This window comes from Osmerus eperlanus, chromosome 8, assembly GCF_963692335.1.
Source record: "Osmerus eperlanus chromosome 8, fOsmEpe2.1, whole genome shotgun sequence".
NCBI classification, from domain to species: Eukaryota; Metazoa; Chordata; class Actinopteri; order Osmeriformes; family Osmeridae; genus Osmerus; species Osmerus eperlanus.
In genome coordinates, this window is record NC_085025.1 from 4067226 (window position 1) to 4092414 (window position 25189).

Genomic DNA, 25189 nt, shown 5'->3' on the forward strand with positions numbered 1-25189 from the left:
GTATTGCGACAGATTTACCGCATACAAAGACAAAGTGAAGCATTTTCTTTTAACCGTTGGGCTGTCTCAGACCCCCCACATTGCAAAGGTTAAAAGAAAATTATTTTAATTTGTTTTTGTATTGGGTAAAATTGGGTAAACACAACGATGGTTCGTTATGAACCTTTGGGTCATGTGACCCGAAGGCAGCACGAGGGTTAAAACCACCACTACCCAATGAACACAATAGACTGATCTACCGTCATCTTGGAGTAAACGATGGTCTGATGTGAGGCTAAATCCACCCAGTAGAGCAGAGTGCACATAAGTTTAGCCAGGCTTGTCAGTCAGTAACCCAAAAATATTAAAGTTTTACCCTCACAGGTTTAGTAATCAGGCAGAGGCCTTTGACCCACATGGTGTAAATCAGTCTTTGAAAAAATATACTATTTGTAAATCATGTTCTAAGTTTACAGTGGAGCAGAAAAACTGACAGGACAGAGAAGAGCGGTGAGTGCTTACAACACGAGGTCACAGGTGAGAGTGACAGCAGATGACTTTGGCGGTTACGTATTCAAATCTGCTGTTGAGTGCAGTGACAGCTGTACAAAGAAGACGTGTGTGTGTGTGTTTCAGAGCCTTCTCCTCTCTGGTAAAACACTAGAAGGCTGGTGTCTCAAATATCTTCCTCTCCCAGTCTCCTATCCCTCATGACCCCTTTACTGACCACGCCAGTTTCACAGGACTTCAAAAGAGAGGAAGCAAGTTCAAATTGTTCACATCCAGCACCATAGTTTGCATGCAAGGCAAATGGAGATACATCTATTCAAACATTTCCCGTAGAGTATTAGAACAGGAACTGCAATTAAGCCAGGTTGGCTTTGAGAAGATAGCAACTCCCTGTTTGATCCCTGCACACTTAGATTAACTATCCGTCCTTCAAACACAGGACTGAGTCACAGGGAGCTTTCAACACAGCAACAGGTCAAACTCCAAATCAACAGCCACAGAACAAACATAACATTAACAAACAGGCCCCGTTTCACCAGCAGAAACTGTGAGAGAAATTCCCTTACAGATGTCAAGGTTTGTGTGCCTGTGTGACAATTACATACTATAACATTAATGTACATTTCAACATAATGTTTATAAAGGCAAAAATCGCACTCACACTTTGGTGAGTATGTTCATGCTTGTTCTGGTGAGCCACGCCTCAAATGACAATAACTATGTCAGTCATTAGCCCACTCATTCCAGCATTTCCTGATTCCAGGTGATAATGTTATTACATACTTCACAGACCTGGAAAAGGCTAAAATGGATCTCAAGACACTGATCTCAGTTCAGTCTAGAATGTTCTCATCCCATGGTGTGGAGCAAGGTAAGTTGATCCTGGATCGGTGCCTGGTTGCAGTTTCTATCCTGGGCATTCTGCCAAGCTGGTCTGGGCCTTTTGTGAGATTGATACACTATCCCAACTAGCCACACAAGCATGAAGGATGACATCACTTGTTTAGGGCCAAGCTATTTCTGATTGGTGTTGACCCAAATTCAAACTACCAACCAAATGTTTTGGCTTTCCTGTGGGAACCTTTGTTGGCCCTGAGGATAAGTCTTTGTTTGAAGAGCTCATGTGAATGGGCTCATTAACTCCTAAAACGACTAACAAGTGTCAGACTAAGTCCATCGTGGGAGTGTATGTTGCCATTTCCGGTCATGTCTTCTCTCAAGTGACTTGCTTTCATGTTCTATAAAATGGTTTTAATACCTGACTGTGCATGCTAAAAATGCCTCTGTAAAAAAACAAAAACATTGTATTTAAGAAACACCCTTTTTTTGTGCAACTTGTCAGGTTAACGTATTGATGAACCAGACAATATGGACCTCAAAGAAAGTAGGCCTGCCTGACAATCACCATCCCGAAACTAGAGATCTCATTACTTATTCACAACCAGTGACTCACATATGCAAGAGTACAATGGAAACAGGCCCATAACACACTTCACAGTTCACACTAGAAGTTCTCTTTACAAGACACGCAGGACTCATATCCTCTTTTACACTCTCAGCACAAACACTACAACTGGCACGAGCTTCGTCAGAGATCGGATGAAAAAGCTGCATTTCCATGTTAATTTGGATATATCTTTTTTTATTATTTCATCAGCATAGCAAATAAAACAAAAATAAAAACAAAGCATTTTATCTATAACTTATGGACAGAAAGTAAGTCTGTCTGACTGCATGACATGATCTGTAAAGCCAATGTGTGTGGACTAAGCGAGCACCATAAAAGTGGTGTGGGTTGGCGTTGTAGTAAACACTTGCTGGGGTCCAAAGGTCAGTTAGGAAGAGTCAAGTATGCACTTAATTCAAGGTGTCCTATGTTCCCCACCACCTAGTCCCTCTTCCACAATTCAGACTTGGTGGTGAGGATACTTTCTGCCATGTGTCTGTCTAGACTGTCAGGGCACCCGTAACATGGGCCTTTCCCAAGTCAGCTGACACTACGAATACTCAATTGTAATGGAAGCTCTTGGAAAAAGATAGAGGCAACGAGATCAGTGGTGACAGATTTTTACAAAGACAAAAAAATTAAGATATCCATGTCACAGTGTCCGTATGTCCAGCATCCACGTAATGTCCTGTCCAAGGAACCCCCATTGGTAGGCATTATGGATGGAATCACTGTAGACTGGAAATAAGTACTACCATATTTTCTCGATCATAGCAACAATCATGTACAATCAACAGTGAAAACAGTACTTCTTCAAGAGGTCCTAACATGTCCATAACACACATTCTTTAAAACCACAAGGGCATTTTGAACCATGAAAACTGATATGCTGATGGCCTTGGTCCTTAAAGGTCATTTGCCTTCCCACCCTTTGGGCTGAAAATTGGGTCATGAGAATACTGTATGAAAAACTGATTGTTGGGCAAAGTCTATGAATGTGAAAACGTAAAAGCACGCATTTGCCCACATTACCCAACAGAAACGCATATTAAGGAGAAGAAATAGGATGCAGAGCTTCTCAAAGTAATATTCAGTCAATACTGATTAATAGATGGAAAGTAAATGAATTACTACAGAGCCCAAGCCAACTAAAAATAAAGCAAGCCAAAACAAACGTCTTTTTGTTTGAAGAAAATTTGGGTTATAGGGAAGTCATCATTATCAAAAGAAAAAGGTTGGACATATTCAAACTTCACTTTGATATATATATTTATCAGAGAAGTTATGTTATTCATTAATTGCCCCAGCATGTTTTTTTGTTGTTGTTTTTTTCTTTTCTTTACTCATTCTCACTTTTTCTTTTTGCATGTAGCCTATCAGTCCAGACTGGTCAGCGAGGGACATTATGATTTGTAATTTGAGGTTAGCCAGGTCAAGCCCTCATATAGTCCATCGCCTGTCGTAGCACATGAAGGCTGAACGTACCAATTCCTATCTCTGATCCGTGTTAGACCCAGCTTCTCCTGGATCTCATGTGGTTTCATTGCGTCGGGGAGGTCTTGTTTGTTGGCAAAGATTAAGATGATGGCATCTCTCATCTCCCGGTCATTGATTATTCGGTGGAGCTCCTGTCTTGCCTCGTCTATCCGGTCTCTATCGGCGCAGTCTACCACGAAAATAAGGCCCTGGGTTCCTGTGTAGTAGTGCCTCCACAGAGGGCGGATCTTGTCCTGTCCCCCCACATCCCATACGTTGAACTTTACATTCTTGTATGTGACTGTCTCAACGTTGAAACCAACTGTGGGGATGGTTGTAACTGACTGTCCCAGCTTAAGTTTGTATAGAATGGTGGTCTTGCCAGCTGCATCGAGTCCAAGCATTAATATTCTCATTTCTTTGTTGCCAAAGATCTTTGAGAGCATCTTCCCCATTATGCTGTCTGTGCATAAATATTAACTTCTTTAGAAAAAACGTACCTGCAACAGCAGAAAATAATTGTCATTATTATATATCAATATATTATACATTGTTGTCAGTGATCACATGTATAACAGATATCCACTTTAACACTGAAATTGCACACTGACATTCTACGTCCACGTGACAGTCGACGAGTGGGGTGGACAACTATCTAAATTAAGACGATAGTTTCGAAAGTTTTCAACAAGTACCTTTGCATCTTGAACGCAAGGTTAAAACAACAGACCAACAATTGAAAAGTCTCATTAATTTTAACGGTGACCATAATGCAGATTCAAATGAATAGAAGTGATTCACAACACGTAAAGGTGCACGAGAAAGGGGTGGGGAATATTTTTGATATATCCCGGACAACGATCTAACAACGGCAATTAAAATAATCATATGTGCACCTATTATTTTCGAAATCCATCATTTGGATCTATAAGCGTACCTTGTTATTTTCAGTCATGTAGAAATTATAACACAATTGTTATAGTTGCGATTTTAAATTAGGCCCTCTCAGAAGCCCGTGGTAGTTCCGACTTCCTCCTTGTCTGCCGGGTGTCCACTTGCCCTTTTATTTCCAGTCGTTAGATTTAAAAGAACGATAGGCTTCGGGAGTTCATCGTTTCAGCGACAAAATTAGATCACTCCTGCTCGTAGCCCATCTGCACCGGGACAGTCAGAACTATAGACCGCTCAAAAGGTCATTGATTCATCAGACTCTCCGCTGTTCCTCTCGTTCCTTTCGCTGAAACAAGAGCGGTACAGAAAAGGGAGGGGTGTTAGAAAGAGCACAACTTTAATCGCCCAACCTTCAGCCCATTAATGTGGGGTTTTGGGTTATAAATTGGCACAATACACAATAAAATCTTTGGTAAAACAAGTCATGTCAGAAAATGTGATCAGGTACCTGCAACTGCGGCAACCCCCCGATCCCCTGGTTGATTCTCCCCGCTCTTTCCTCTCTCTCTCTTCCCCAGCCCTTTCAGTCACAGCGGTGGCGGTACTGTGTTACAGGAAAAGGTGCGGACCCAGATCAGCCGCCACTTCCTCTCGATTGCTCATGCACTACGCCATTTGGCTTGCGCACACCGATTGACTGAACAGCGAGCCCATCGTATGATAGTTGAAATGGACGCCATTCGGGCTCCCAATGGTTGTGGATTAGTGTTTTACCTCTAAAATGAAAGATTGATTGTTAGAAATTATTTGTCTGTGGATTTCACATCGATGTTGGGTCGTGTCTTCAATGTGGGCTTGTTTTCTACAATTCTCCAGAACCGTTATTGAGACGTCATTTTCCGTGATAAAGCGGCTCATTATGACGTGGTGATTCTTGACTGGATGTTTTATCTGTTGGCTATTCAAATGAATTATGTTTCCCGTTTCCTCATTACCAAAGCCATATAAATAATGTAAAAATGCATAGCATAGCATTCATAAAATAAAAATGCATATTTGAGTAGCCTTATGTCTGTGGAGCAGACAGTATTTGACTTTTTTTTTTATTAGGATACTTGGTTTATGTTACTTTGTGCATCACTTCCATTGTCCTTGTGTATTGATTGAAAACGGTTCATGTTCAAAGTTCAAAGGACAACAATTTTATTTCTATGCATTTTACAATTGTGCCTGTCCTGTGCAGTCGCAGGTAGGAAGGGTTTCGTTTGTGGTAGCAAAATGTGAAAGGGGACAAATGTAGCTTGTGCAGAAAGCTAGGGCAAAAGCAAAGAGGCAGTACATTTATTGGAAGGTATCAATGAATTGATACTCTAACCCAAATAAGTAGAAATGATACCAAAATAAATCCACAAAGAAATGTGATAAATAGATTAACACTGTTACACTCAAAGGTATTTTGTATTTCACTTAGTGAAAGTGTTACAATTAACTGCAAAATATTAAAATGCATAGAACCGCAGGTGACAGGGGGCTGATTTCAAGATTACGTTTTGGATCTACCGATATAATGAACAGTCACTGTCCCAGTTGTGTTCTGTAGGTTAAGTAGCAAAAAACAGATAGCATTCATTTATTTTTGGTCTAGGTTCAATCGTATCAGATCCGCCCATCTTAACACACAGCAGAACGCATGCGCACTAGCTATTTGCCTGCCCTTCCGAAGCGTCGAAGTAGTGGTGTAGAATGATAGTAGAAGCGCGGCTGTATGTTGTTTTTTGGTTTAAATAAAAGTAGCTGAAATACACTTTATTCTGAATACAATTTCATGGAAAATACTGGTAAGTCTGCAATAATCTCTCTGTTTCGAAAATAGGCAACATATATTAGCGACAAGACGAACCTTTTAACTCCTTCATTTAACAACGCAACGGAAATGTGGTTGCTAGCTAGCACTAGCCATCGTAGCTAATAGCACGCAGCTATCAACCGTATATTCAACGGAAGCTTGCACGACGTGTGGTAAATCAGGCTGGCTAGCGTGGAGCAGGCCTCAAACGCACTAGCTAGCTAGACAAGGTTCATCGTTTGAGCAAACTGGAAAACCTTATCCAGCGGAATGGTAGCCAATGTTTAGTGATGTGTATTGATTGTGTAAAAATTATAGTATAACGTAGATGGATAAATGTAAGTAAATGATCCACTTCATTCGACAATGCTAGTCTTCGTTGGCTAGTTTCTCAAAATAGACATTTCCAACTTGGGAGTTTTTTTATACGTTTACATTGAAACTAGCCAAATACAAATTGTGATGGTTTACATGATTATAAAACACGATTCAAATCTACAAACGTGAACTGCTGGGTTTTGTTTCGTTTAACTGAATTGGCGATATCGCGTGGCTGATAAGGCCGCACTGCTAAACTTCGAACGTCAAAGTTGACATAGCTTGCCCTTCTATGTCAATTCGAACTTTGGCATTGTTAAAGCAGTAGTTTGCCAACATTAACTCTGTTGCCACTCTACAACAATTTCAAACACCCTAAACAAATGATAATCCAATTTCGTAAAACATTTTGTACAGTCTAATCATTTTCAAAGGGTTTCTAACCAAATATTTTTAAATGCAATTACATGTTAGGGTTGCTAACCAAAACTAAAGCATTAACTAAATTACTAAACTAAAGCATTTTCCCCCATCGCACAGATTTGCACCTCTCTGACGAGCCCATGACGGGAATGCTGGACACGGACTCCCCTGAGAGTGGGGACTCCCCTGCCATGGAGGGAACCGGGGATGGCTACCTCCCAGACCTCCCTGTCCTCACCCACGCTGCCGAGTGGTCCATGGACCAGGTGCCCCCGGACACCCTCACGACCGTCCTGCCTGAGGACTCGGACCAGTCCCAGGACGGCCTTGAGCAGCACCAGACCCATCAGCGTAGCGAGCCGTCTGACCTGGGGTCGGTGGAGAGGGTTGTGGAGCAATTCCATCTCTTCCAGGAGCAACAGCAGGAGCACACAGAGCAGGTCCCAGACGCGGAGGAGTCGACAGACGCTCTGAAGCAGGGCCTGGAGCCCACCCTGGGGGAAGAGCAGACTGCACCAGTAGCTGAGGATGGAAGTCCTGCCAACATGGAGCTGGAGGACGCGTCCAAGGAGACTGCAGAGACGGAGGAACCCGCAGTCCCGGCTGAGCCCGAGCTGCCCTCTGAGTTTGAGAAGCTCTTCAAAGGCTGTGAAGACAGCCCAGAAGACTTCAATGGATGGGTCTATCTTCTGCAATATGTTGAACAAGAGGTGAGCAAAACCCTTCCTTTTACATTTCTATAGAGGTTAGTCACGGTATATAAAAACAAAGTTTATTTTTCAGATCCTTAACATTTTTTTATTTTTCTGTTCAGAATCACCTGGTGGCTGTGAGGAAGTCTTTTGACGAGTTTTTCCTGCGCTACCCGTACTGCTACGGCTACTGGAAGAAGTACGCAGACATTGAGAAGAAGCATGGCAATACTCAAGTGGCTGAAGAGGTAAGAATGTGAAAAAAAAATGCATGTCAAGATCTTGAGTTTCACTGGCTAGACGCTTCCATGTTTTCTAGTTGTTTGAGAGTGCTCTCTGTGCCTGACCTCAGGTGTACAGGCGGGGCGTGCAGGCGATCCCTCTCAGTGTGGACCTGTGGCTGCACTACCTGTCTTTCATCAAGGAGAACGCCGACACCAGTGACCCAGATCTGGAGGAACGCATAAGAGCGTAAGTAATAGACCCACAAATATTTATCATACTCCATCAATCAACACATCTGCAACCCCCCCCCCCCCCAAATACTTCCTTGTATAAGGAGAAGACATTTGGCATTGTGTGTTTTCTGGTTTTAAAGTGTAACGGGTGAGGCATGATTGCGAGTGTACTCATCATCCTGTATGCTCTTCCTCCCACAGTGCCTATGAGCATGCCGTGCTTGCAGCAGGGACAGACTTCCGCTCCGATCGGCTCTGGGAGGCTTACGCCAACTGGGAAACGGAGCTGGAGAAACTGGGAAACGTCACCGCCATCTACGACCGAGTCATGAGCCTCCCTACACAGCTCTACTCCCAGCACTTCCAGAGGTACAAAGACATTCCTGACTCTGGCCCAAACTGTGACCCTGACTGTCTGGCTCTGATTGTCCCAAGCACAGATTTTTTTGTTGTTGTAGAATAATAGTTATTTTAGTTAGAAGAGCCACATTGTAGTTGTTGTATATATATTTTTTTACTTTGTCAGAAATATGCTGAATTTCTTTTATTGAATATCTTCTCTTTATTTCTACAGGTTCAAGGACCATGTGCAGAACAACAACCCTAAGCACTTCTTGTCGGAGGAGGAGTTTGTCCAGCTGAGAGTGGAGCTGTCTAAAGCCAGCGTGACGGGAGAGACCGGAGAGGACGGAGAGACCATCGAGCCACCAGCTGAGGATCTCCCTCCTGGGATCGAAGACCTCCCTGATCCAGCCAAGGTATGCCTATCCCCTCTCCCCTCCCCCCTCCCCCTGGCAGGGTTTACAAACATGGCGAGGCCTGAGGCCCTCGCCCATTCTTCCATGGAGAGAAAGAGACAGACAAATCTGTTCAGGTTTGAAGAGCTGTCTTTCCATCAGCAGCCAAGCCAGTGAATGCCTGGGAGAGTCAAGTTGGCGTCCAATCAGGGACTCGGCTCACACTGGGTCAAGATCGCCCGTGGTCGAGTGACCCTCAGCACCAGCAGCCGGGGGCTGGTCACACAACAGGCTGATATGCAGGGTGCATACATACGTGCCCCACTACAGGCTTCTTTTCTCTCATGGTGATGTAAATCCTTTGCAGCTGGACTTGCAGTTTGCATATCAGTGGAGTCTGTCCTCGTCAGCCACGACACGGGAGGGTTGACAACGGCTGTGTTTTTGTGTTCTGTGTAGAGGGTGACGGAGATCGAGAACATGCGCCACAAGGTGATCGAAGCCCGCCAGGAAGTGTTCAACCACAACGAGCATGAGGTCAGCAAGCGCTGGGCCTTTGAAGAAGGGGTGAGTTATAACAAGATCGGTGTTCTCTAATGTATTAACTGTATGACAATTAGGGAAATGAAACTATATTTTAAAAACGTTTGTCCGTATGCTGATTTTATGTTTCCTTTGGGTTCCTCAGATCAAGCGGCCGTATTTCCACGTCAAAGCCCTGGAGAAGACCCAGCTGAGCAACTGGAAAGAGTACCTGGACTTCGAGATCGAGAACGGGACCCCTGAACGCGTGGTGGTGCTGTTTGAGCGATGCCTCGTCGCCTGTGCCCTCTACGAGGAGTTCTGGACAAAGGTAACCTGAAGTCTGACCTGTCACCTTCCCTTTTTTCCATCAAATGCCCCCCTCCCCGCACTTCCCCCCCCCCTCCAACAACGATGATATCACATCCTCACAGTAAATCGCCCTGCACTCTCTCTTTGCGTGTAACGTTGATATGTGACTCTGTTGTATTAGGGGATGGCCAGCTTGCCACACAAGATTTGACTCCAGCATTTGCCAACTACTACGTTGCATCTTCTCCGTCTCCCACTACCTTACAGAAACTTATCTTATTGGTTCCATGAAGGTGCTGATGGGTTTACAAAGAATTTCTAAAAACGATCTTGTCAATGAAGCAATTCACAAGTTCAGTGAACAGGAAATAAAGGTTTGAAAATGTTGTTTGTCCCTTCTTTATCTCTCTCTTTCTCTCCTCCATCCCCCCTCTCTTCTCCTCTATCTCCCCCCTCTTCTCCTCTTTCAACTCTTTCCCTTTTTCTCTTCATTCAAGTACGCGAAATATATAGAGGGCTACAGCATAGAGGGAGTGCGGCATGTCTACAAGAAAGCCTGTACCATCCACCTGCCTAAGAAGCCAGCCATCCACCTGCTGTGGGCTGCCTTTGAAGAACAGCAGGGTAAGTCACTCTCATTCACCAGTCATTTGTAGAAAGCACAGCTACTTCCACTGCCTCTGGAAAAATCATTCAGGCCAGAAGTGACCCTGACCTGCTTTGGCACCAGCATGCTGATCTGGAAGTGAAACCGTCTAAATGCGTTCCCCCTCAGGCAACGTCGACGAGGCGCGCCGCATCCTGAAGGAGCTGGAGGAGGCGGTCCCGGCCCTCGCCATGGTGCGTCTGCGGAGAGTCAGCCTGGAGCGTCGCCACGGCAACCTGGAGGAGGCGGAAGCCTTGCTGGGGGACGCCATGGCATCGGGGAAGAACGCCAGCGAGACGTCGTTCTACGCGGTGAAGCTGGCCCGGCAGCTACTGAAGGTGCAGAGGAGCCTCGGCAAGGCCAGGAAGGTGCTGCTGGAGGCCATCGAGAAGGACCAGGTGAGAGACTGGAGAGATCAGTTAGGAAAGTTGACATTGACAAGGACCAGGTGAGAGACTAACCAGTACCTTTTGATCTTGAAGGACCAGAGAAGAGCGGTCAGAGGACTTAAAAACATTTCATTTTCAGGAAATGGATTCCAGTTCAGAGATTGAAAGCAGATATGGGACGGGGAGGTATTTGATGTGATGCGTTCTGCGTGTGTGCACAGACAAGCCCCAAGCTGTACCTGAACCTGTTGGAGCTGGAGTACAGTGGAGATGTGCAGCAGAACCAGGCAGAGATCCTGGCCTGCTTCGACCGGGCCCTGAGCAGCCCACTGCCCCTGGAGTCTCGCCTCACTTTCTCTCAGCGCAAGGTCGAGTTCCTGGAGGACTTTGGCAGCGAGATCGATTTGTGAGTCCCCATTGAATTGATGAAACCGTAATCCATGAATGCAAAGGTGCCTTACCTACATTAGGTGGCACCTTCCCAAACATGTAGTTCAAGTGATACTTTTTGGAAATACACCCCCATGCAATAGGCGGAAGTTTGCTCTTCTAATCAGTTCTGATTTGATATTCTCTCACAGGCTAGTGATTGCGTATGAAGAACACCAGAAGCTTCAGAAAGAACATGACTCAACTAAGAGGAAAGCAGAGAATGGGTATGTATACAGATAAACTGATCTCTGTAGATTTGGACAATTTGAAGGTTAAAAAAACAACAAATGGAAATAAGCTCCCAGTGGTTTTGCGAAACTCAGTTTATCAGGCCTGATCTACACATCAAAGCCTTTTTTTTTTTTTATTGACACAAACATGTTAAACCACCTGCAGCTCCCAGGAGCCCGATTCCAAAAGGCAACGTTTGGATGAGAACTCAGGCGCAGGGGCCATGATGCAAGACAACTCTGCCTACAACTACAACTGGTACCAGGTGCGTTTCTGGGGACTTAGGTTGCATCTCCTTTGAGGTCAAAAATACATGGTGTGTCCTGGAGCTGGTAACATCAGATGGGGAAAGTCAGTGTGAATTTCACAGCACAGGTGCAGATTTCACGACCTTATGCAATGAGGGAGATCCCCAACAGGGGTTGACACAAAGATTTATTGATAAATTACTAATCCTATTTTTTTTTCTCCTTCCAGCAACAGTACAACAACTGGGGTCAGAATTCCTGGGGCCAGTACAACCAGTATGCCCAGTATAACCAGTACTACCCACCTCCCCCTACATGACGGACCCAGCCTTCATGCTAAGAGATTCACAGAGGAAGCATCCTTTCTACCCCAGTGCAAACTACTTCAGACTCCCGTCTTCTTCTGATCAATGTCATTTAATTATTTCAATACCTTTCATACCTTCATAATCGCCACCATAAGATGGCTAATTTTTGTGTTGTTTACGCATGTGTTGTTGCAGACTTCAGATTTATTTTCATTCTATTGAAGTGAAAAAGAATCGTTAATAGATTGGATGATTTAGTTTGATCTCTCCTCTCTCTTTTTTGCGGAAGTTAGTTTTGTTTGGTGAACACGTAGATTTGTATGGATGCAGCGGTACATCTCTGATCCACAGCCCCTTCTCTGCTTTCCTAAGTGTTTTAAGATTTCAAGGTTATTTTGTTTCCTGCAACAAAAAATGAAATTCAGATCCTTTTTTAATTTTGACCCAGTTTCATAATAAAGAGATTGATATCCTATCTTGACTGTTTTATTACTGAAGGACTCCTTTATATTGAATTAAAAGTTTATAATTTAAAAAATTAAAATGGGAGCTATATCCCATTCAGATAGTGCACTTTCATTTGACAATTTTAGTGTATATTTAGTTTAAGTTTAAATTGCAACAATGGTGAGCGTGAAGCGGGAATAATGTTCGTTGTGTAAAAACAAACAGCGTTCAAATATGAATCTTGGACCGACACAATCGGTACAGTTGCACATTTGATCGGGTTCGTTTATGAACGGGAGTGGCTACAGCTGCTGCGTAGCTCTTCCCGGTTTACGTAAACGTGCACATGCGCATTGTCGACGATCCGAAAGTCCTTTTTTGCCTAGTGTTGAACGACTAGCATCAAACGAGGTGAGGCCTTTGTAAATTTAATCAAAATAGCACATTTATAACCCCTTCATGACAGAGAAATTTAGTATTAACAATGTTAGTAAACATGTAACTATCAAAATCGACATTAGTTTGTAGGGGAGCGATGTGTTTTGTCAGTTTTTATGAGTAAGTTACCAAAAACGCATGTCCCATGTGGCTAGCTAGCTAACTAGCTTCCTTTTCGCCAACATAACTTGGTCCTTTCATGCCTGCCCCTAGGTTTCCTTCCTACATCAGTTGACCATATTCACTCTTGTCTGATAGCCTCGTGATATCTTAAAATGTCTAGATGACTAGATTCAGATTATATTGTTGCATAAAATTAGACTAGCATGTAGAGAATAATTCCGGAACAAGGTCCCATTGGCTTGTACTTTTAGCAACGCAGGGAGCTAGCCAGCTAGTTTTGTATCTTGACAAACTAAAAATGTCATACTTTTACTTTTTTTTTTTGCTTGGTTACTAAAGCAGTTTGTGAACCCATTAACTTCACCCTAATACTTGTTAGCTGACATAGGCACGTGGTTTTCGCACTGGGCTATTCATTGATTTCCACAAACGCCGTTTCTTTCAGCCTGAAGATGCAGCTCTTTTTACGTGCCCAGAATATTCACACCCTTGAGGTGACTGGCCAGGAGACTGTCAAAGACATCAAGGTAAGAATCCATCAATTCACCTGTAGCAGTAATTTACTTAACCATAGTGCAGGGGTCGGCAAGTAACTTGGGCCGCGGGCCAGTATTTTTCCTCGCCACAAGATGACGGGCCAGAGTCTGGGCTACTGCCTTTAGACGCTGCGATAGGTGCCCTTGCGATACGTGCACTCGCAACAACTAGGCCTATTAACCATGTGAATGTGAATTGGTGGTCTGTTTGAATAATTTCATTATTTTAACTCTCTCTCTCTATCAACATGGTCGTCACTGTCATCCCAACGTGGTGGGTCGTCATCGTTGGTGCACATAAATACTGTCATCCAGTGAGAATAGCATTACTCGGGAGTCAGGTGGCTGAGTGGTGAGGGAATCGGGCTAGTAATCCGAAGGTTGCCAGTTCGATTCCCGTTCATGCCAACTGACGTTGTGTCCTTGGGCAAGGCACTTCACCCTACTTGCCTCGGGGAGATGTCCCTGTACTTACTGTAAGTCGCTCTGGATAAGAGCGTCTGCTAAATGACTAAATGTAAATGTACTAGGACCTAGCGAAGGTTTTGATGTGAGGTGAAATCGGAAGTTCATATTAATGCGAGCGCGCCTTCGCGCGAGCGAAAGGTTTTGCATTAATTTCGGTGCAAAATAGTTTTTAAACTTTATGTAGCCTAACCTAAATAAACATTACGTTGGACTCATATTCTTATATTTTCCGGAAATTACAACCCAAATGTTTACCTGAAAGATTCAGGGCTTTTAAGAAAACATTTTTCCCACCCTTGCAAGAACCTAGATTTATGAAGTGACAGATCTTTCTTTTTTTACCTGGCTTTTTCAGTTCCTCCTGGGATCTTTTCCCCTCCCAGTTTATTCTTTTCGCATCAGCTTAATCTAGCTAACTCCCTCCACAACAATAAATGATGGTTTAGGGTTGTCTCCATAGCAACAACTTGGTACACATACTTGTGTTTGAGAAAGAGAGCATGCGCGACAACTGAAAACAGCACTTTTTAATGCACGGTCAGATCATGCGCTTAATTAGATTAAAACCTAATGTAGCCTATTAGCTTACTTATCAGTCACACAGTAATTTAACAAACTTAAGACATATCCTTTTATTCGGTGTGTGAAAAAACTAAGAGAAAGCAAGTGATCTTCTGGCCTAATTTATAAGCGGGCAGAGCGGCCCACCGTGAATTCTCCCTATTCTCCCGATGGCCACTCCGGGCCTGAAAACTATTAATTTCACAAGCAATATTTTGGGGGGTGCTATCGGGGTGCTTTGGATCATATGTCTATGGTAGCGATGACATAGCGAGAAAATACTTCAGAAAAGTCAATGACACCATACCCAGTTTCCGGTTTCAAAATAAAAGTCGACGGGGAAAAAACCGATACAAAAAATATATAAGCGGAAATATTTTGACGGGCCAAATAAAATCGCTGGCGGGCCAATCGCTGGCGGGCCACAATTGGCCCGCGGGCCGCCTGTTGCCGACCCCTGCCATAGTGTCTTCGAGGCCTTTCTAATCAGTGATTATGATGTTTCAGGCTCATGTCCAGGCGTTGGAAGGTCTGCTGGTGGAGGAGCAGGTGCTGTTGCTGGCTGGCTCTCCCCTGGAGGATGGTCTCTCCCTGGCTGCCTGTGGAATCTCTGAGCTCTGTACTCTAGAGGTGGCTGGCAGACTGTTGGGAGGTTAGTATACAGCTATCTATGCAAATTCAACTAATTTCTTCTGCCGTCTAAATCTAGCAGAACTACAAGCTGTAAACGGGGATGTTGGGCTAAATATTTGCTTTCATCTCACTGGATAAAAATGTTCTGTGGTAAAAGAGGGTGTTTTAACCTCCCATTTGCGCGCTCTTTCCACCAGGTAAGGTCCACGGCTCTCTGGCCCGTGCCGGAAAAGTAAGGGGACAGACACCCAAGGTCAGTAGAATCTCCTTATGTGCACATTAGGCCCTACTAAATGCATGTCTACAATTTGACCGATGTGGAATTTGCCATTTGTAACGGAAGAATTACCATATTTACATGTTATCTAAAGAGACAGTGTGGTAATCAAAATATGAAAATAAGCAGACGTTTGTCAATGCTCTAAAGATAATATACAAAATACATAAACATGTCGTATGTTTTCCAGGTCGACAAGCAGGAGAAGAAGAAGAAGAAGACTGGCCGTGCCAAGCGTCGCATCCAGTACAACAGACGCTTCGTCAACGTGGTGCCCACCTTCGGGAAGAAGAAGGGACCCAATGCCAACTCCTAAACTCCATCACATCCCTTTTGTTTTAACCAAGCTAAATGTTATCCTTCTGTACAGAATAAAATTGGTTTGGTAAAAGGTATCTTTGTTTCTGCGATTGATTAATAAACGTCTAGTGTCCTGCATAATACATTTGTGTTTATACAATGAAGATCTAGAAGGCTATTTATGGGGACTATTTGTTACAACATTATAGTTGCCAACCCCTGTGCAAAAATACAATGATTTTCTAATTCATAGGGCAGGCTAGTCTTAGCCCTTTTTAGTCTTATGTCTTAAAGGCAGGGTAGGCAACGTTGAGAAGCACTTTTTGTCATATTTGCCAAAAGTAACCACGTCTTGATGGCAACAAATATATATCTGAAGGTTTGACGGTAAAATGAAATAAGACATCTGTGGGCATCACAATACTGTAATACACATGACCAATCATTAAGGGGTACCTTGACTTGATTGGACGGGCTACCTGTGTATAACAACCTACCTGCGTGTACTCTGCCCCTCCACTTGATGCTCGTTACTTTAGTTTTGTGGGAGTGGGTTTGAAGGGAGGTGATGGGATTTTTGTTTGAATCGTGTCAAAAAGAAGCTACAATAGCTACAGGGTTCCTGCAGGTTTCAGTCAAATTTAAGACCTACTCTGCAAATTACCCCCCCCCCCCCAAAAAAAAAAAAAAAAAAGTATTTCAATGAATTCAGTTATTGAAAAGGCATTAATTAAATTTACAGATAAAGCAATCGCATTAGTAACCTCATCATTCAGCACTGAATACTAGGGGTGGGGGGGGGGAAATAATAGACGGTAAGCTGTACATTTTTGTTTCATATTTAACCGTGTTGCAGAAATAAATAAGTATTCAAGAAGAGTACTTATCGTCACTGTATTTTGTGAACCAGTTCTTAGAAATCCTTCAGTAAACTTTCACTTGTTTTGTAAGTATGATTAGAAGGCAGAGTATTCTGCTTTATAACTTGGTATTAGCAGAAACAAAACGTACCTTGTCCTTTGGCATTTAGTAGTGTCATAAGGGCAATTACACCATCTTGTAGATAAAACTTTGCAGGAAACCTGTGGCTCAGTGGGTAAGCATCGAGTCTACTGACAAACATGGTACCCTTGGTTCAAATCTCGCTCAAACCAATTGATAATTCCTTTAATTGATATCAGTTAAGAAATATATATGTGGTCGGCTACGACTCAATACTTTTTGATACTTTGTAATAACTTTCTGCTGCCAGCGTTTCTGGAAATGAATGAGGGTAAACCTTTTTTTAGACCTGACTAAATGAAATATAAGATCTCGGATGTAAATCTGGCAGTTTTTAGGCCTTAAATTTCAGAATTTTAGACTTTTTAAGACCCCACAGGTACCCTGTAGCTAGCTTCGCACAACTTGCCTACCCTGCCTTTAATTTAGTGAGGTGGTATTTCATTTGATTACATGCACACAGTACATTACTAGCACTGGTTAAAAACCACATTCATATTTAAATTTTGTTCCCAAAATCAGTTTATTTATTTTCACAACATACATGCAAATGAAACAAAAACAAAACGCAGGAACGAAACAGGTATTCCTCTGCTTATTTACTCAGGATGCCCCATCTGTACAGTGCTGCCCGGTCATCTCTTAATAGGCCATGCTGGGAGGGACAGAAGACTGGCAACTCACTTCCGACGCTAACTAGCTGCCAATCGGTTAATTCTTTACCAAATTCCCCATTATGACGAGTGTGGATAAAGTAGAAACATGGCAACCAATACAACTAAATGAAACGGAACACGCAGTTGCTTGAAAAAGTTTTAAGACCGTATAGCCACTTGTTTCCCTCCCGAGCATGGCCGTCTAGTGACTCCCGTGTTTTCCCATCCTTAGGGAGTAGTGCATTCTGGAGACGATTCTGCCGTTAATCTACGGACACCAGTTCAACCTCGAAGATCAGATTTGCATTCGGTGGGATTCTGGTAAAGGGTGGGTTAAGGAGAAGAATATGGAAATGAGTGAAAAAAAGTATTTAAGTCACTTAACTGACAGGTTACTTGACCAAGGCCAAATAACATGTTGTAACATGTTTTTAGGCATTGCAGCACTCATAGAAAGTGCTGCAATTTAATTCACTGCCATGAATTAAACAAAGGATACTTGGAGTCTGGAAGACCCTTCCTTCCATAGGCCCACTCTGCCTCAATCTCCAGTTTTGCTGTTTCACCCTTGCTCATTGTGAGAACTCCTTCATCCCACTGTGGAAACAAGGTTTGTCAGAAATATTTTAGTAATAAGTAACTTACATACATTCATTACATACACATTCATTAAACGCAAAGGGGGTGGGTGTATAGTAATGACTTACTCCTCTGATTACTCTGCCCAAGCCAACCTTAAAGCTTAAAGGCTTGCTTTGCTTCTTCTTTCTGGCAGCTTCAGGAGAGTGAAGACAGGAGGCGAAAGTTGCTTAAATTCTGTTCATACTGAAACCTTTGGAGATCAACGTTATCTTCAAAACAAGAGCATTATTGAAAGGGAAGGGGTCCATACTTGCAGGAATGTTGGTGTCGAACACAGTGCCGTCCTCCAGGGAACCTGTGTACCAACAGCTCACAGTATCGCCCTTCTTTGGAAAGTTTGTCTTGTCTCCTTTTTTCAACACAGCCTTTTTAAATTTGGGAGGACCCTGAAAAATCCAATGATTCAAGGTTATCATAAAATCATCAAAATTAGTTATGCAGTAGGATAATTGTTCAATTAATTTTGAACACCTCTTCATGTTTGCTTGGATACAGTAATCGTGCCATGTCTTTCTGCAAGTAATTATGTACAACTGTACCTCATCGATAACCTCTGTCTCTTTAGGTTTGTCTTCAATCTTCACAGTTCTAACCTGCTCCGTTACTTCCTCAATGGGTTCTGTGCCTATAAACCGCTGTTCATAAACAAGTAAAAGTTTCAGTGACATTCATCAGCAGTTGTATTATGTCCATTCAAAACAGGTAAGAGTTCACTTACTTTGCTTGCAAACAGGTCATTGTAGGCGTTTATCAGCTGTTCTTTCTTTGCCGTTTTTGCAACATTCTTGATATTTCCCATCAACTTGTGTTCAGCGAGAAACTGTAAGAAAGGTGAAGTGACGAAACTTAAATATCACATCTGGTAGAATGTTTAGAAAATGACATTAGGCCATTTTGTAAAGATGGCAACCTTTAAATATATGTATCCGCTCAATTTTAAGTCTGAATAACTATTCTAGCGTTCACAGCTTTTCTCTCAAACGTTAGAAATTATGACATGCATTTGCCATATTATGTTTCACTGTCTCGTATGTTAGCTATCTATCATAAATTGGCAATAGCCCATCAATGCGGAGTGGCTGCTAGCTAGTGCTAGCTATTAGCCACCATGCGTTCCATGCAGTTGCAAGTTAACTATGACATTTCAGTGTGCGCTTACACGCCATTGTCTGCATGGTTCAAGTATAAAACATACCGAGTGGGCTGCATTGTCCTGAATGAATTTAATGACATCTTTTTTGGGTAGATCATCACTTTTGAGCTGTTCATCGCTCCATTCTCTGGTTGGTTCTTCCGCCATTTTAAAAGCGCAGTGCTGCTGCTGAACCTTTACCTCCGGATTCTCAGAACCAATCATATACGACTTCTCAAATAAGTTTCTCAAGCTGTTCCTTATAGATAATGGACTTCATTTCCTTATGCCCTAGATGCCTCAAGGAATAGCCCATTGAAGTTATTAAGTTAAGATTTTGAATGCAAATGCTTGCTAGAAAATAACACTTACATATTTTTTAGTAAATAGTATAGGTATTAAATTGGAAAATAACGCCAAATCTGCAGGTGCGACAATCAATTTACTTGTTTCATTTAGAAAAATACAATACTAGCTTACTAGGAACACATGAATCATGTGCAACTATCTGTGTTATAGTATCTGTATGCATGCCAACATTTATGGATTCAATCTATTTGCCACAGTACCATCTGGTGGAAAACAAATGCCAGCAGTGTTGGCAACAACCCGTAGGCCTACTAGCTACCTAGCATATAACCTACAATCGCATTTTTTTGTGAAGTAGTCTCGAAAATTAAGCAAATATTTCGTGACACCTTGTGATCTTAACCACTAAGATTAATCAACCTAGACTACCTTCAAATCAGTGTTTCAGTGTTTCAGCACAGGACGGTCCGAGCAGAGGCATTTGGAACGTGAGTCTGCAACCTGGTTGCCCTGGTTACAGCCATACCGCCATATTTTAGTAGACAGTTTTCGATAGGTCACTGACATTTTAAATTTCTTTTCCCCACCATTTGCTTTAATGAAAATATAAACACAGGACAAATACATGTATACTATGCTATTTTTGCTTGGGTAAAGCAAAACTGTACACATAACTCCAAGAGACCCATTACGAGTTTAGGTCTGTGCTTAGGTAACATTTACCATGACCATGTTTTATTTTATTATTATTATGTGATAATTTTCCATCTTAAACTATTCCTCAGAGACAACACCCTAAGTTGTACTTAAAATAATAAAATATATCATTAATATAATTAATCAGGTCAAATGTGTATGGATATAGATAAAAGCATGTATTTTATATTACTATATCGGAAGCCTTCTAACAGACATGTTATCATCACACAATACGAGTATGAAACCTATATAGAGGAGTCAGGTGGCTGAGCGGTTAGGGAATCGGGCTAGTAATCTGAAGGTTGCCAGTTCGATTCCCGGCCGTGCAAAATGACGTTGTGTCCTTGGGCAAGGCACTTCACCCTACTTGCCTCGGGGGAATGTCCCTGTACTTACTGTAAGTCGCTCTGGATAAGAGCGTCTGCTAAATGACTAAATGTAAATGTAAATAAAACAAACCATTGTGATTGATTACAAGTCATATCTTTCACAAACATTTAGTGTCACTTTTTACTTAAAATGTAAATCCTGGCATTTGTCCAGAAACTGCATTCTGGCAATCACACAGGCACTGAGATTTACAAATGATGTTTATCAAGTTGGTACAAAGACATGATAGAAATAACAGATTGCATTGAGTAAGGCTCTTTTTGTCTCAAATTATAATCATCTAGTAATTAAAATGAATGAATTAACCTGCGTACCTGAATATTGCTGCCTTCAACAATGGCTACATGCACTGCCAAACAACTAAATGATGTGTGTTTGTGTTAAGATGGTGTTTGGCTGAGAAGGTAACTTTTTTTTCTCAATTTTTAATCAGGATTAATCCGATGAGTGAGGATGAACAGTCAGCACGTGTAATACGAATAAGTACATCAGATAATCAAGGACTGTAAGTACATTTTTTTCCTATTATGCACTATTTGTATGTCAGTTTGGATAAAAGTGTCTGCTATCTGAATAAATGTATGTAAACGAGTAATATATATGCAAAAGGAGAGTCATTGTGCTTTAATATTGGCCTTGCACCTAAAACATATAGCACGCACCCACTTGATCACTGGTGTAAAACCACCACACAGATAGAAGTAGTTTGTGTGGTGAACGGATCCTCCAGGTTTCAGTGGCGCTCCAAGAACCAGACTTCGTTGTGTCTGTGGGTTGCAGCCAGGCTGGTGTATCCAGCCACAATGAAAGAATCACTCACAGAAATCTCCAGAGGGTCCAGGACCTCAGAGAAGGCATTGATCTCCCTCAGGATGGAGCTTTCGCTGGTCTGACCACTGAAAGGCCTGGGAGGAAGGTGCAGAGAGACACAAGATCAGGGGTCAGATGGCTGAGCGGTTAGGGAGTCGGGCTATTAATCAGAAGGTTGTTGGTTCGATCCCCGGCCGTGCCAAATGACGTTGTGTCCTTGGGCAAGGCACTTCACCCTACTTGCCTCGGGTCCCTGTACTTACTGTAAGTCGCTCTGGATAAGAGCATTTGCAAAATTACTAAATGTAAATGTAAGATCCGTAAAGAGACAGACAACTGGACAAACAGCCTCAACTGCATCAGTGCATTCATGAGAGCATGGAAGAAAAACTGTCACTACCTGGCGTACGCCACAGTGGAAGGCCACGTCTCTATGGTGATGTTAGGGTCAGCAGGCATAGGGGGCTGGTGCTGGTGATGACAGGGCAGGTGGTATGCCACCGTTACAGCTCTGGACAGTGTGGTCCGAGTCTCGTCTGTCCGCACCACTGTCACTATTGGCACGGTCATACCCAGGTAACTCCCTGTCAGACAGAGCAGATCCAACAAGGGGTTAGTCACTAGTTGGGACCTCCCGCCCTGTGTGGGTTTTGATGTTTCCCTCTTCCGACACACCTGATTCAAATGAATGGGTTGTTATCAGGCTTCTGCTGAGCTTGATAACGACCCTTTCATTTGAATCTGGTGCGTTGGAAGAGGGAAACACCCAAAACATCCAGGACAGGGGGTGCTGAGGACCAGGGTATAGGAAGGCTGTTCTAAAGCATCAGTAACAGCCATGACTAGAAGCCAACAACTTTCAGGGTGAAAGCAATTCCCCTACACTCACTCACCTAGTGTATTCTGTTGGCAGATATATCTCATGAGCTTCATGAAGCCAGCACAGATGCTCTGCTCGTACGTATCGTTCTGCATGGTGACACATGCCCAGAAGGCCTTCTGGTAGACACGCTTTTCATACGGTACATTGTCACGCTGAGGAAATGCATAAGCAAATCGGTAGATAAGTGCTTAATGATGTAACAATACTGTAGTTTGCTGACACACTGCATAGACATTTCAGCTAGTCCTGTTGTCAATTCTCTCAAAAGAGCAATGGACAGTAAACAGGCAACATATCAATGTAGGCAAGTTTGTTGTATGTTGTAAAAACACTTGTTTGCCTAATTATTTCACACAATATTGTAGAAATCTATTAACTCCTATGGAAAACAATCCTTTTTAGACTTTGGCCTCGAGGCATCCTGTCAGACATCTGAGACAACTCAATAACATGAGAAGATACTGTATACTGACTATAATGTGTAAGACAATGTTTACAATATTAAGACTGGTTAATTTGACAGTAGTCAGTAGTAGATGAGAGGTGAGATTTTAAAAATTGTATTGTGTCAGATTTTGGTGATTAGTAGTGGGCAGGTTAGTTATGCACCACTTGTATTTTGTAAGGTTGCAAAAAACCCTGTAACAGGTTGCACATAATGTGAACCAACTTGGTCAGTGCATAGTTGCCATGGAAATAAATAGGAGGCTGTGTGGTCCAGTGGTTAAAGAAACTCATCTCCGCCACTGACTCAATGTGTGACTCTGAGCAAGTCACTTAACCTCCTTGTGCTCCGTCTTTCGGGTGAGACGTAGTTGTAAGTGACTGTGCAGCTGATGCATATCCCCCCACCATAGTCTCTGTAAGTAGCCTTGGATAAAGTTGTCTGCTAAATAAATAAATAATAATAATAGTAAAAAAAGCACACACCATAAACGCTGAGATACATAAGGTAGGACACATACTGAAGAGCTGGCCTACCTTCTCATGGGTGACGAGTGTGAAGGGGACCTTCTCCCTTTCAGGTGTGTTTTCCATGTCAGTGGTAAGCTGCTGGATTGGCTGGGCCATATCTGTAGAAATGACAGGAAGTAAGATGCCTACTGCAACCTGCTATTAGTGCAGATAAAGTTCAAAAGTTTAGCGCACACAAAATAAAAAACGAACAGAATGTTGCTAAAAACACAAAATAGGATACTTAACCTTACATAGGCCTACACGATACCCTATCTAATCCAACTTCTTTGGTTTTTAGCTAAAACTTTCTTTCAGAGAATCAGATATACTAGCCTAATCGTTGGTAGTGGGAATGTACAGAAAGAAAAGAAGATTAACACAAACCAATGCATTGCCATTGGGAGCCCACTATATGCACGCAGAAAAACTAGGCTATATCAAAATAAATCTCACCTTTAGGTATATCGATGGCATGCCCTCTACCAACATCCTGCCAAAAATTCAAGAGTCGGTCTTGATCCTCTTGCTCCATAACCTCGTTCTGCCCATCTAGGTCTGCGTTGTCGCCAAATGAGTCTGGATCCAAATCATCATCCTCCGTGAAAGATTCCAAATCTTCCAATGTTATCATCCTGAGAGATGGTTGTGAGACAGATTCGCTAACGCTGTTATCCCCACCTCCGCCATTCATGCGGCAGCTCACGCGATCCATGATATTCGAACCAAGGAAATTGTCAATTAGAATGCAGGAATTATCCTAATTGAACGACAGAGAAAACTTCAGTGGTGGTGAAATTGTGAAGGTGACGTAGGCAATCAGTGCTAAACACTTGGCAAGGTAGAAATCGGGAGTTCAACTGTAACCGGTCAAGAATAAATTAACGATTGCTTAAGTAATGTCCACTAAACGGCTGCTGTGTCACCATGCCTGACTAATTAGCTATACATGTAACAGTCTATTTTATTTAAGCATTAGCGAATGAAAAGTTCAAGATTCTCTCCCGCGGTGTGTAGACCCAGCTAGTAACAAGAGCTCAACAACAATCACATATAGCTAATAAATATGAAATAGGTAGGCGTGTCCAAAATGGGTAACCAGGCTACTGAAAATATTACCGAATCAAATTATTTTCCTTTTTAAAGAGTAACTGTAACCAAACTTCAACCAATGTTTTTATTTTAACCCCCTCTTGTCTGAGTCTCACGCAGGGCAACATGCTTAAATCATGTACTTGATTAATTTCCGATAAATAACCATCTGCTAACTTTACTTCTGCACAAAAAGGATATGAAATACCTAAACTAAACCGTTTCTGATTTTGAAAAAATATTTGTGGGATGGGGCAAGATTAAATGCAACAATATCACCGTAAACCTGATCTCAATGAACTAGACCTAACGGATCGGGCAGGAGGTGGACAGAAGAGGTGGTCTTCAGGTGGATCCCAATTTCTACAGGTGGATCCCAACTTGAGTAGGATCCCACTGTAGTCGAACTTAGCTAACAATGAATGGCGATGTTACAATGATTCAAGAAGTGAATCTTCAGAAGAATCTTAAATGGTGACTAATGCATCTTAATCTCTGATCTTTTCTAGGGTTCATTATGGATTTGTTTGATTTGTTTTTATTCAATCTATAGATTGAATAAAAACAAATCCATAATGAACCATAATGATATATTTTGTGTTAAATCATCTGCTCAATCTCATATTTATCTGAATCGGCCTGTGGTAGGCTAACACTGATTTAACTATGCTTTATTAGCTATTTATAAACAATTTAGATATTTAACAGCATTCATAAACTATGAGTGAACAATCAGTAAATGACTAGTTAATGCATATACAGAAACCCTGTAGAAGGTTTGGCTTGGTTGCCAAAAGAAGACCCAGAGAACACAATTTATAAACCAGGGCTATACAGGTCAACTGCCAGTTTGGTCTGCGTATTCTTGCTTAAGTGAAGGGCAATTAACCCTGGAGAAAGGATTTGAAGCAGCCTACCCTGACAGTGTAAAATGGGCCAGGAGAGAGCGTTTTTGGAGTGCCTGGTTGGTCG

General features: G+C 42.4%; 5 protein-coding genes across 6 annotated transcripts; 2 read left to right on the top strand and 3 right to left on the bottom strand.

Annotated features, from left to right (window-relative positions):
- Nucleotides 1-2110: 2110 nt before the first annotated feature.
- On the bottom strand, nucleotides 2111-5192 carry arf6a (ADP-ribosylation factor 6a). 2 transcript variants are annotated; one of them, XM_062468578.1, is made up of 3 exons: nucleotides 4812-5192; nucleotides 4345-4649; nucleotides 2111-3908 (listed from the first exon to the last, which is right to left on the bottom strand). In XM_062468578.1, exon 3 carries the CDS (start codon nucleotides 3865-3867, stop codon nucleotides 3340-3342), a length of 528 nt encoding a protein of 175 aa, XP_062324562.1. In that variant the 5' UTR covers nucleotides 3868-3908; nucleotides 4345-4649; nucleotides 4812-5192; the 3' UTR covers nucleotides 2111-3339. The 2 variants fall into 2 exon arrangements, with proteins under 2 accessions (XP_062324562.1, XP_062324561.1); XM_062468577.1 differs by having other exon boundaries at nucleotides 2111-3912; nucleotides 4350-4649; nucleotides 4812-5190.
- An 802-nt stretch (nucleotides 5193-5994) lies between these two features.
- prpf39 (PRP39 pre-mRNA processing factor 39 homolog (yeast)) lies at nucleotides 5995-12340 on the top strand. Its single transcript, XM_062468576.1, has 14 exons — nucleotides 5995-6141; nucleotides 7008-7600; nucleotides 7705-7830; nucleotides 7935-8053; nucleotides 8242-8409; nucleotides 8615-8798; nucleotides 9237-9344; nucleotides 9466-9630; nucleotides 10109-10235; nucleotides 10387-10655; nucleotides 10868-11052; nucleotides 11228-11302; nucleotides 11475-11574; nucleotides 11787-12340. The coding sequence occupies exons 1-14, from the start codon at nucleotides 6129-6131 to the stop codon at nucleotides 11874-11876; spliced, it is 2322 nt and encodes a 773-aa protein (XP_062324560.1). The 5' UTR covers nucleotides 5995-6128; the 3' UTR covers nucleotides 11877-12340.
- Nucleotides 12341-12582: 242 nt separating this feature from the next.
- Nucleotides 12583-15743, top strand: faua (FAU ubiquitin like and ribosomal protein S30 fusion a). The gene is made up of 5 exons (XM_062468290.1): nucleotides 12583-12723; nucleotides 13319-13400; nucleotides 14946-15090; nucleotides 15269-15324; nucleotides 15539-15743. Exons 2-5 carry the CDS (start codon nucleotides 13326-13328, stop codon nucleotides 15662-15664), a joined length of 402 nt encoding a protein of 133 aa, XP_062324274.1. The 5' UTR covers nucleotides 12583-12723; nucleotides 13319-13325; the 3' UTR covers nucleotides 15665-15743.
- A 1405-nt stretch (nucleotides 15744-17148) lies between these two features.
- Nucleotides 17149-19304, bottom strand: fkbp3 (FKBP prolyl isomerase 3). Its single transcript, XM_062468356.1, has 7 exons — nucleotides 19144-19304; nucleotides 18667-18768; nucleotides 18488-18583; nucleotides 18199-18334; nucleotides 18014-18081; nucleotides 17806-17903; nucleotides 17149-17624 (listed from the first exon to the last, which is right to left on the bottom strand). Exons 1-7 carry the CDS (start codon nucleotides 19246-19248, stop codon nucleotides 17570-17572), a joined length of 660 nt encoding a protein of 219 aa, XP_062324340.1. The 5' UTR covers nucleotides 19249-19304; the 3' UTR covers nucleotides 17149-17569.
- Nucleotides 19305-20542: 1238 nt separating this feature from the next.
- On the bottom strand, nucleotides 20543-23242 carry LOC134025175 (heme-binding protein 1-like). Its single transcript, XM_062468071.1, has 4 exons — nucleotides 23153-23242; nucleotides 22182-22323; nucleotides 21689-21872; nucleotides 20543-21383 (listed from the first exon to the last, which is right to left on the bottom strand). The coding sequence occupies exons 1-4, from the start codon at nucleotides 23240-23242 to the stop codon at nucleotides 21212-21214; spliced, it is 588 nt and encodes a 195-aa protein (XP_062324055.1). The 3' UTR covers nucleotides 20543-21211.
- Nucleotides 23243-25189: the final 1947 nt, after the last annotated feature.

Coding starts and splice junctions, on each gene's coding strand:
- arf6a (XM_062468578.1), bottom strand. CDS start 3,867: ATGGGGAAGATGCTCTCAAAGATCTTTGGCAACAAAGAAATGAGAATA.
- prpf39 (XM_062468576.1), top strand. Junction 11,053..11,227: donor TTTGGCAGCGAGATCGATTT/GTGAGTCCCCAT, acceptor ATTCTCTCACAG/GCTAGTGATTGCGTATGAAG. Junction 11,575..11,786: donor ACAACTACAACTGGTACCAG/GTGCGTTTCTGG, acceptor TTCTCCTTCCAG/CAACAGTACAACAACTGGGG.
- faua (XM_062468290.1), top strand. CDS start 13,326: ATGCAGCTCTTTTTACGTGCCCAGAATATTCACACCCTTGAGGTGACT. Junction 13,401..14,945: donor AGACTGTCAAAGACATCAAG/GTAAGAATCCAT, acceptor ATGATGTTTCAG/GCTCATGTCCAGGCGTTGGA. Junction 15,091..15,268: donor GGCTGGCAGACTGTTGGGAG/GTTAGTATACAG, acceptor TCTTTCCACCAG/GTAAGGTCCACGGCTCTCTG.
- fkbp3 (XM_062468356.1), bottom strand. CDS start 19,248: ATGGCGGAAGAACCAACCAGAGAATGGAGCGATGAACAGCTCAAAAGT. Junction 18,335..18,487: donor AGACAGAGGTTATCGATGAG/GTACAGTTGTAC, acceptor TGGATTTTTCAG/GGTCCTCCCAAATTTAAAAA. Junction 17,625..17,805: donor AAGGGTCTTCCAGACTCCAA/GTATCCTTTGTT, acceptor ACCCTTTACCAG/AATCCCACCGAATGCAAATC.
- LOC134025175 (XM_062468071.1), bottom strand. CDS start 23,242: ATGGCCCAGCCAATCCAGCAGCTTACCACTGACATGGAAAACACACCT. Junction 22,324..23,152: donor CACTCGTCACCCATGAGAAG/GTAGGCCAGCTC, acceptor GCATTTCCTCAG/CGTGACAATGTACCGTATGA. Junction 21,384..21,688: donor TCCACTGTGGCGTACGCCAG/GTAGTGACAGTT, acceptor CCTTCCTCCCAG/GCCTTTCAGTGGTCAGACCA.